At 38.1% G+C, this 11,687-nt stretch overlaps 1 protein-coding gene across 1 annotated transcript in view; it reads right to left on the bottom strand.

Annotated features, from left to right (window-relative positions):
* Positions 1 to 1,876: 1,876 nt before the first annotated feature.
* xkr6b (XK, Kell blood group complex subunit-related family, member 6b) overlaps positions 1,877 to 11,687 on the bottom strand; it is a 98,852-nt gene continuing 89,041 nt past the window's right edge. Inside the window, exons 2-3 of the mRNA XM_047387133.1 lie at positions 10,706 to 10,902; positions 1,877 to 9,313 (exon numbers count right to left, since the gene is read on the bottom strand). Of these exons, the coding sequence (XP_047243089.1) occupies positions 8,343 to 9,313; positions 10,706 to 10,902 (1,168 nt within the window). The 3' untranslated portion in view covers positions 1,877 to 8,342. The remainder of the gene's footprint in view (positions 9,314 to 10,705; positions 10,903 to 11,687) is intronic.

Here is an 11,687-nt window from a genome sequence, read left to right as displayed (position 1 = left end):
AGTCTGCATACAGACAGCAGATGGATCGGCTGGTACACTGGTGCGGTCAGAACCACCTTGAACTGAACCCACTCAAGACTGTGGAAATGGTGGTGGACTTTCGGGGAACACCACCCCCATACACCCCCTCACCATCCTCAACAACACTGTATCGGCCGTGGACCACTTCAGGTTCTTAGGAACCACCATCTCTGAGGACCTGAGATGGTCTTCTTCACACATAGACACTGTTCAAAAGAAGGCCCAGTAGAGACTGTACTTCCTGAGGCAACTCAAGAAGTTCAACCTTCCACAGGAGCTGTTGGTTATCTTCTACACTGCCATCATTCAGTCTGTCCTGTCTTCATCCATCTCAGTGTGGTTTGGCTCATCCACAAAACAGGACAGGTCCAGACTGCAACGAATAATCAAGACTGCAGAGAGAATAATCAGAGCTGACCTTCCCTCCATCCAGGACTTATACAGGTCTAGGGTCAAGAAAAGAGCTCCTAAAATCTCTGCAGACCCCACAGGCCGCCGCCACAGAGCACTGTTTACTAAAACCAGCCGCCACAGAGACAGTTTCTTCCCCCAGGCTGTTTCTCTGATGAACATTCAATAGAGTACAAAACAACAGCATTCAGATGTTGCAAATGCACCTTTTTATTATATATGAGTATATTGTACACTGTAAATTTTTATATTCTGTAATGCAAAAACAGAACAAAAGAGCAAAGTGTACCGGAGTCAAATTCCTTGTTTGTATGCACGAACTTGGCAATAAAGCTGATTCTGATTCTGAAATTATCTTTATCGCCAGCCTTAGACTCAAAATGCAATATGGTGGGCTTGTATAATTATATAATTATTAACATATTAATGACAGATGATAACAGCTCTGTACAACCCAGTACAGTGCAACAACCCTTATAAGGTAATCCATTAGCATTTCTTACTGGTTGCCCGAATTATTGCTGGAATATTGTTAAATTGGTTTTTAAAACATTCAAAGATAAATAGGTTGCAGTTTAATTAACAATGTTTCTATTCCTCAACCAGTAATTTTGTGGGTCAGAATTGTTCTAAGTTGTAATAGCAAGTAAATATGTTGGCAGGCAAATTTTATGTGTACAGAATATATTAACGTAAAAAGCCTCCAGGTGGCATATCAAGATACATTCAGAATCTCACTGAGGCTTCCAACATGGACAAATACAAGCCACTAGTTTGTCTCTTGTACATTATTAATTGTGCCAACTGATTAACTCAGCAAATACAATCACCATCACTTTTATTTGCAAAACAAAGGAACCCAAGGCAATCTTCAATCAATCAATTTGTTTACATTTATTAATAAATACCCTAAAATGAAGTCTTGTTTTGCTTGTATTTGTTTTCTATCATTTGCCCAGAACAACAAAAATGGATTAATAGTTCTTATTTTTTTTTTTTGTTCTTTTAATTTTCTCTCCAGTATTTCTCAGATTATTTAAGCATGTTTGTCTTTTGTTTAGTTTTTTTTTTTTACAATTTGTTCTCATTTTCATGTTAATAATTATTCATTATATCACTGGAATTTAAATATATATATATATATAAAATTATCTGATTATTTTTGCCATTATGCATTTCCTTCCCATTTTTGCTGGTAGGACCCCTGTCTGAATGTCTATAATTCAACACATAGTCTAATTTTGAAGAAATTGTAGCTTATCTTTCGCTGATAGTTTGGGATTACGTAGACCCTAACCTGTAAAGTTTATTTACAGCCACGTATGACTATTTTTAAACAGTAATTTTATTCAGTAGGAACAGGATTGTATACAGTTTAGAATAGCTACATTTTAAAGTGTGCTAAAAAAGAGACACACAAACAAAAAAGAACACTGCTAGTACATTGCACTTTCAAATACTATATTTATTTTTCTCTTCTGGGATGAACAGTCTGTTATATGAATCTACAGTAAGGCTTAACATTACATTTTCAGCATAATATTTCTCTTTTCATCTAAAAACCAAAACATACAAAAAGAACTTTAGCACCATATGTTAATAATATTCATATTGTTCCCAAAAATAGGGTGTAGGTACAACACTGGACATCAGTTTTGCTTTTTTTTTTTTTTTTAAAGAAGCGGGGATTCATTAAAACAATTTACTTACATTTCATATTTGACAACAACAAAGAAATCTCTTTTTATATGTTTTTCTCTCAAAACATAGGCTGCATGTTTCCACAATCGTAAGAAGCTACATTTTGTAGCAGATTTAATGACTAACTTTTGGAATACCTTAGATAAATCATGTACCCCCCCCCCCTCCTGGAGTATTCATGGAACACACCAACAAGCTAACACAATCAATAAGTTGATTAAATATAAACAAAGCCAAATTCCCAACACTTTTTAGAACAATTCCAAAAATTCAGCAGCAATATTAAGACGTAGATGCTTTGTCAAAATATCAAATTCATTTTTGAACAAAATAGTACAGCTGATTCTACAATAGCAAAAGAATAAGAACAAAAATAGATACACACAGATAAAGGACATATAGGTGACAGGAATTTACGACACAGCAATCACGTTCTATATATATTTTCAACCCAAAGTCCAGTGGCAGACGTACATTTGTGCTCCTTTGCTTTTGCTAAAAGGATTCACTTTGTCATCTGCCGATTTCATTCTCTCAGAGAAAAAAAAAGGAAATCCTAGTGCAGACAGATTTATTGCAAAATAAAACCACACGGTATGTTGAACCCAGTAGAATAAACATTATTCAAGCAGTAAGAAAGTGTAGTCTTTTTTTGTGAAGGTTGGAAAATTAAAATGGCACCATTGAGAGTTGAGTTCTGCTGTAAACTGTGTGGATTTGAGGTGCTGGCTGCAGAGCATTCTAAGACTGCAAGTTTGTGAGGTGCAGGCTTTCTCAGTTTCACTGCAAGTCTATACTCTTGGAAAGCCAAAAAGTGGACTCTGCAGTCCACCCTGGTAGCACCTTTTAAATGTAGTTTTTTTCAGCACCAGGTTATTGACAAAAGATAGAGGAGGAACAAATATGGAAAAATAAATGCACTGATCTGCTATCTCAACATCCTTTTCCTTGTGGTAAAAACGATAGTTGTCACTTAAACCAGGTCAAACACTACAGTGGTCTGCTGCTACAAATTAATGTAGAAATCAGAAGGTCATTTGAGCACTGACATGCTAAATGCTGAGGGTCACCTGACAATGAGCCCTGAAAGGCATGCTAGGAAGTGGAAGAAAATATGGGAATTTGAAAACAATGTAATGATCTACCTGTTTTATCACAGAAAATCCTACACAACACATTTTTACACATTTTGTCATCAACTTCCTCATATTTAAACTACAGGCATTGTTGTTTTGGCCAGAGGACACACTCACAAAACACCAAAAAACGCTTAAAGTTTACTTCTTGGCACAACAAAATATTCATAAGTGCAAGAAATAAGAAGGCATCAACAAAAGTACTTTAACAATCGTTGACCATATCTTTTTTAACGTCGTGGTTGGTTTGTGTTGTAAATCTCCAACAAAAACAGTTCAAAAGTTTCTTCAGAGGCAAGTATAAACCCACGGCTGTAATGTGCTAAATTAACAGGGGGCATAATCCAATGCCTTGCAAAAGTATTCATTCCTATTTAAATTTTTTGAGTTTTGTCATGTTACAACTGCAAACCTCAGCGTGTTTTATCGGGATTTTATGTGAAAAAACAACTCAAAGTAGTGCATCATTGAGAAGTGGAAGGAAAATAATAAGTTGTTTTCAAAATGTTTGATGAAAAATAAATCTAAAAAGTGTGGCATGAATTTATACTATTCCCCTTTTACTGTGATACACCCCAATAAAACCACGTGCAACTAATTGCCTTTAGAGTGTATAATGTGTGTAATTTAATCTCAGTATTTATCCAGCTGTTCTGTGAAGGTCTCGGAGGTTTGTTGGAGAACATTAGTGAACAAAAGGCACCATGAAGACACACCTAAACTGACAGGCAAGTAGAGCATTAACCAGAGAGCAGCCAAGAGGCCCATGGCAACTCTGGAGGAGCTGCAGAGATAAACAGTTTTTATGGTAGAATCCGTCAACAAGATAGATTGTATGAGCCTTGCACTTCACAAATCTAGTCCTTGGAGTTTGCTACAAGCCATGTTGGGGACTCAGCAAACATGTGAAGGAAAGTGCTTGGGTTAGATGAGACCAAAATGGACATGGTGGTGGCAGCATCATACTGTTGGGATGTTTTCTGTGAATCGAGCTAAATTCATGGTAATCCTGGAAGAAAACCTGTTAGAGGCTCAAAAAGAGTTAAGGTAAACCTTACAGCAATGCTTAATCCTAAATACAATTGAGGATCTGTGGAAAAACCTGAAAGATGAAGCTCCCAGATACTCTCCATCCAATCTGTCTGAGTTTGGACCATTTCACACGGAAGGATGGGCAAAAATGTCAGTCTCTAGATGTTCAAAGCTGGTAAAAACCTTCCCAAAAAGACTTGCTGGGGAAAAGAAATCTCTAAAACAGACTGACTCAAAGAGCCTCAATATAAATGTGTGCTGCTGTTTTCATATTTTTCTTTGTAAAACATTTAAAAAGCCACATGTAATGTTCCATCCACTTCACAATTACGCAATACTTTCAGTTGGTCTATCCGATAAAACTACATTTACGTGTGTAGTTATACCTGACAACAAGTGAAACAGCTGAAAGGGTATGGATACTTTTGAAAGGCACTGTCAAAGTTGACTGGCTTGATGTTATCATCTTGATGAGCAGGTTGGCACATGAGAAGAAAGTAAAGAAAGACGCTGGCATTGCTGTTTGTGTACCTGGCTGCCATGGCAGGATTGAAGCACCCAAAGTAACAAGGCACAACAAGGACTTAGACGAACAAACTTGCTGTTCAAATGCTCTTGCTGTGTGTTGCGGTCATCAGGAGTTCTGGTATTGAAAAGGTATCCTGACTGAGATCTCTGTAGGGGATTTCTTTAAGACGTTAGCTATGGTCTAATGTGTATCATCCTAAACACTGTTTTACTGTAGATAAACTTCCTTAATTTTGTTATATTTAGCTTTGCTCTTGAGACCCATGTAAATTTAAAGATTATAGGAAAAAACTAAAAAGAACAATACAAGACCCACTTATTATCTGGCTAATCATTGGTTACAGATTGTGGCAGAATGGTGGTTGTTCGGTAGAAATACATAAAATATACTTTATGTTTCAAAACAATTTAAGAGTTGTGCATGTACACTCTTTCTAGTCTTTAAAGTGAATTATTTTGCAGTCACTTCTATTTTAATGATACAGTTACACAAGCATAAATACTCTGCATTATACAACAAGCACCACAAAAATGAAATTCAGCCCAGTCTAACATAATCTTGTATGTGGAGCTATGTAATACTGTTGTACTGCTCCTCACCATCTTTTATCTCCTTATCCCACCCAGTCACAGACAGGGAAAAAAATGAATAAGTCACAGTGTATTTGCACCTGATTTGGACATGTGTCCTCCTATGGAAAATGTCAGCAGTGTTTAGAAAGTATGCACTGCCTGCCAGACAGCCAACCACCACAAAATAGAGCCTTAATCTAATTAAAAACAACAATTCCTATTGAAAGAAAAAGTGTAAACTGGAACTGAAGGGTGTAATCCCAGCCGAGGAGTGATCCAGGATGGAATATGTAAGGACAAAAAATAATGCAGACCCTAAAGGATGCACCTGGAAATGAGAACTGCATTGAGACACCCCTGAGTCAGCTTGGTCAGTGGTCTTGGTTGTTGGTCCTGAGGAACACCTCTGTTGGCTATTTTTCTTCTTTTGTTTTGCGTAACAATAGTTATTAATCAATCACTCATCAGCTACCTGTTTGCATGGCTGTTCCTTCACTAAACAGAGAAGGTAATCTAGTTAATATAATGAAAAAATTAAGAACTTAATTGTTTGCATACAGATATTCATTAATCTTGTGTGCTGACTGTTTGCCCCACCCTTGCTGACTCAACTATCCTAAATAACTCAGGGCTGAAGGGTGTTAGACCCCGGCTGAACATTGAAGCTTTTGGTCATGGCAGTGTACCTCATTGCAAGTTCTCATGTCAGGGTCTCTGTTTGTTAAGCCTCAGCCCTGTCGGTCATTGACCAGAGAGAGTTTTGCAGGAGTGTGCCAAGGCCCTGAACAGTAGAATCGGGGAAGAGGGTGGAGCAGCAACCAAGAATGGAGCCAAACATTCGGCAAGAGAACAGAACCGTGAGAAAAGTCTATGGACGCATGAGTCCACGCCCACAACCATACATTATCTAATCAGTCCCTGTAGAGCGATCTGTCCTCATGTTCTTTTCCATCCCTGGCAAAAAACCCTCTTTCACCTTATTTCTTGACTTACAGGGCATCTGCTTTTTTACAGTACAATGTTAGCAGGCACATGAGGCCACAGCTATGCTGAACGCCAGTAAGCCAGGAACAAGGTATCTCTGTGTTGTAAAGGGCTCTTGGGAAACCCCTGCTAGATTTAATTTGTTGATGTACTACTACCATGCTAAAATCATGCCAAACAACAATCTAAAAGTTTAAATGACTCATTGAGTTTATAAATGAAATGAAGTATGAAATGCATTCATTGTTCTCATGAATTTTCAGTAGCCCTCTGCGGGAATTTTAGTCAAGCTCCTTTGACTTAGAAGGCATGGTATTATGTAGACATACATAGATAGATACGTTTTATATATTTCTTTTCTTTTTAAGATAGAGAGAGAGGATTGTGGTTGTCCCTGGGGTATCAGTGGCGGAGAGCTCACACAGAATCAACCAGGAGAATATCTTAACTTTATAATTGCTGCACAGTGTGCCAATAAGATGGCACAGTTTTGCTCAGACCCATTCAACAGGTCAATGGAGGGTGGGAGGGCAGCAGATAAATTACAAAGACAGTACTTTAAGATTTGATTTGGCTTTGTTTCAACATGCCAGCAAGTGCCAGAGCAGACACATAAGGTATATAAGGTTATCACCTATTTAAGGGCACACAGTTGGTGAGGAGTGTACCTTTTAACGCAGAGAATAGAGTTATGTTAAAAAAGAGGGTTCTGGCAAATATATAATGTTGTCAGTGACTATAAATGTTGACAATGATGTATGATAGCAGAGAAATATCTCAAATGTGTGTTTTAAGGAAGTCTTTGCACATATCAACAAAATAGGGAGGTTGTACTTTCCGGTATTCAAAAGGGAATGGTGGAGGATTCCCTGAAGGCTGTCTTTGTACTTAAATATTTGCACATTAATATGCATTTGTACCCTTACACCCTTGAATAAATACTTAAAGTCTATTTTAAAAAACGTCTTTGGAATGCTTGTAATACGTTTTATTCTAATTAATATGGAAAATGTGCTTATTTTCAACTAATGTTTTTTTAGTATTAAATGGTTTCTTTAGGATTTTGTGCTGATGTTTGGAGTCGTGTAAGGCAATCTGTTACTGCTCACCTCCACTAGAGGGCAGTCTGCATTGTAAAAAGAACGAGTTTGTGAGCGAAACAGATTGAAGGTCAGTGTGCTTATTTATGTTTCAATGCATTTTCATTTTTGTTTTGGAATCTTGAAAAAAGAAATCACAGTTCGCATGTACAAAATAAAGCAAAATAGGGAAAAAACATGCCAAATTACATCATTTAGATGATTTTTTGTTTATTATGGACTTTGAAGTATCAACATATATATTTCACTGTATTTTAAATATATTTTTTATTCATTGGCTAAAGACTTTGTAAACATGATATATGTGATGTATTTGACTTACAAAAAAAATGGCAGTAAATGTTGGGGTGTGCAAAGAACTGGTCCCTCTGAGACTCTCCTCCATCATTCCCATCAGGCTTTGTACCAGTACCATATCAGAGAGACAAACAATATGCCCTTCACAAATATCCACAGGTTGAATCACCAACACATTATAACACATAAACACATTTCATAATGAAACATTCATGTTATTTACACACTCATTTAGAAGCCTCCTATATCAGTATAGAGATTTATCTGAGACATATATATTTATATATATTTATCAAATGGGATACTGTAATGTTCATAACTTTCTCTGTGTATTATGTGTTTTTTTTTTCAAAAATAATTCTTGAATGTGTGTGTAGTCTGTTCTGTCAGGTTTTTGGTTAGCAAAAAACACATCCTGGAAAACTGCAAACCTTTCGGATCATTGAGGAGTGATGAAGAGAGCCCGAGAATAAATGGAAAGATGCAACATCTGAGGAGAAACGAAATGAATGTGCATCATTTTGTGGAATAAGTGGAAATAGAACCGTGGGAAGGGCCTTCAGAGGGAGGATTCGTACTGTAGAAGTTCATAAAGAAGTGGACCGTCCCTGTACCTGATGCCCACCGCATTAGGGCTAATAAACTGCAGCACATTTATGGTCCTGCGCAGTCGTCTATCAACAAAGTGTGCATCCCAGGCTGGGTAGCGTTTTCTGGGCATGTCTATTTTAATAAGTGGGCCCTCAGGCGGGATGGGCCTGCCGGCTGCATCTACAGGCTCTGTAGACCTCACTTGGAAAACCGGAAGGCATGTGTCTGTAGCTGTTTCGTCTAATCCCATTTGTTCCCCTGCCACACCTCGTGTAGGGGTAGCCTGGGAGCCACGGGGCCCAGGTGTGGGAGCCATTGGCTCAGCTTCAGGTGGTAATGGAAGGCCCCATAGCAGCTCAGCGCAACAGGAGCTTGCCAACATCCTCAGTCGGGGGCCCATGGGGTGTAGGACCCCATAGTAGAGAATCATGCAGGCCACACCTGAGGCAAAGCACAGGAAGACGCCAAAGATGGCAAAAGAGGCATAGGCGTCAGTGGTGGCTGGGTCACGGTATGCGTACCAAAGTGAGGTCAGCATGGCGTTCTCCAACAACACAACAGTGTAGTAGGTCACCATTCTGTACCGCGTCCGGCCCTCGCGTACATTGAACCAACAGAAGATGTAGACTACGCCCACCACCATGTTGAACAGTACTTCTTCCCATTTGGACATGCAAAAGTCGGTGCCACCATGGATAACCCAGAAAGCCATGGCGCACCAATGGAGCACCACAAAAATGCCAAAGTAGATGTGGAAAACTGAGGCAAAAAGGGCAAAGGAGAGCACCCGCGAAGAGATAGTGAAAAGGCGCCAGAACAGATGCACCAGGGCACCTCGGTAACTCATGCTCTTCTTGTCATCACGCGAATCACGGAGGAGCTTGTGGTAGGAGGCTAGCACCCAGGCCAGGGACAGGAGGGAGGACATTGCAGAAAGACCTGGGAATATAGAGAGACACACAAACAAGGTCAAAAGCAGAAAATGACAAAGTACTCATACATAAGGAAAAATTGGGATTTTTTGGATATCAGAAATTTAAGAAGCAGGCCTATTTTAAAGGGCATATATCCTCACATTTTACAATATAAAACAACTTTTTTTGAAAGTGTAAAACATAAATTAAAATCCATTACCTTACATAGTGGATAAGTAATTGTGAAATTAATTTTTTTGAAGCAAAAAGAGCATTTTAAGTCATGCCGACTAAAACAGGAAGGGAATGCCTCACATGGATGATGATGTCGCTTCTAAAATTGGTCCAGAAATCTCTCATCGTAAAAATAGAACAGACTGTTTTATTGGCTAAAATGAACTTTTTAACAGGAATTTGTCAAATGGATTTGGGACTGCTACAAAGCTTACCTATACTGGAATGTGGGTAAGCTTTTTTTCCCCTAGAGTCTGGGTGGTGAGATAACATTTAAACTGCTATGTTACAGTAGTGCAATTAAACCCTCACATGTAAAACACATATTGATTATGAGGAGGAAAGTGAGAGTTATGCACTGATGTCCAAGTTCAGTTTTTCAGACCTAATGTCAGCACTGTTCTACAACTTCTGGCTGCATTCTCATCTGTCTTGGTCTAGCTTTCTTTCACACATTTTTACATGTTTTGTCATTTTGGATGAGGAAACGAACATAACTAACGGGAACCAAAAGCTCGAAAACAGGAAACATGGTAAAATTTGTGATAAATGTCCTTTTTCATTATTGTGTAATACCCAAAGAATTTAGGGTGCTTGGTGGCCCTTCCACTCACAACATACAGATTTTATTTTAGCCAAAGCAATTCATCACATTTTTGAAAGTACTGTTATTACTGAGATCATCACACATCATCAAGTCAACACAATCTCTATTTAGAGTATTTGGTGGACCAATTCAGTTTTCCCAGGACATCAATAATAGTGGAGACAGCAAAATGTCTAAGGAATAACCCATTGAATGAAGAGTGATTGAGGACTTTCTGCAGAACAGCAACATGGAGCATCACAGCAAATGCTTGGTGTCATTTCTAAAGGTACCCAATACACTACGGGTATCACTTGTTATGATTAAGTTGCTTTCCTCTGAGAACTGTTTTGAACGAGGAAACTAGAATTGTAAAACCAGGTTCAATAACAACAGCGACGAATGTTGGAAACTGGATACAACAGGGTATAATTAAAGAGAAACACAGTCGCCAGTTAATGGATTTTTTTTTTGTCTAGGTTATAAAAGCATCTCAAATCAAAATAGCAACTAAAGCTTACTTACGGCAAACAAGAAAAAGATAACCTGACTTTGTCACAAATATCAGGTTTAAGAGTAATCATGAAAACCCCTTACACTGCAGCCACTCAGCCTTGTTGCTCTGGATCATGATGCAGAGCTGCAGCACCAACTGAGGGGCGCTTTCTAAGAAGGTCTCCAGCAGTCGCAGCATGTTGACATCAGCATACTCGTACATCATAGCCCAATAAAAGCGCCTCTGGTTCTCCTTCTGCCGATGACTTTGTATCCCAAGGTACATGGTGCGAATGTACCTAAAGAGAAAAAGAGGTTCTAAAATTAGACACTCAAGCATGTTTTGTGCCTTTTAATCACAAACACGTTCCTACATTGCCACATAAGACAGTGACACATGCATCGTAAATTACTTTCCCATGCACTTGTTTGAGTTTTCACACCACTAGGGGGCATTCTTAGCCACAAGTTAAACAGAGAAATAGCAAAACTACCTATGTTATTTACAACACCATAAAAAAGATTATGTAACAAGGTAGATAACTCTTTATAACAAAATTGACTTGGCAGCTCTTATCATACAGAAGAAAAAGGAGAAAAATAAAAATGCCAGTATAAACACGGTTGAGAAAATGGTAAAGAAAAAAAAATCAATTGTATAAACCAATATTTAGAAAAAAAGAGAACCATTTTAAATACACACTTTTAAATCCATATTTATGTATTGATAATGTGTTTGTATGATTCCGTGAATAACTTTGATTTTACTATTACAGGCACTTCTCCCAAACATCAGGGGCATTTGTTATAATTATAACACCTTGTTAAAGTAATATTAATTTCAACTTTTGTTATGAATTGCCAGTGTAACGCTTGTAATGGACAACTGTTTAAATATCTTAAATTTGAAGAGCAAGAGCTGCGTTTAGAGCAGAAGGATAAACTGATAACTAATCAGAGTAAAAGCCCTTCCAGAGTAGCTATAACTCTGGAACTCAAAACTAGAGGTGTAACAAGACATTGTGGCAAGGCCACAACATTTACAGCTGCTGTCAGTACACAATATGACTTTGTCTAGTGAAGG

This window comes from Girardinichthys multiradiatus, chromosome 15 (assembly GCF_021462225.1).
Source record: "Girardinichthys multiradiatus isolate DD_20200921_A chromosome 15, DD_fGirMul_XY1, whole genome shotgun sequence".
NCBI lineage: Eukaryota > Metazoa > Chordata > Actinopteri > Cyprinodontiformes > Goodeidae > Girardinichthys > Girardinichthys multiradiatus.
Note: the sequence above shows the minus strand (reverse complement) of the source record. Positions and strands in the feature narration are given on the sequence as shown.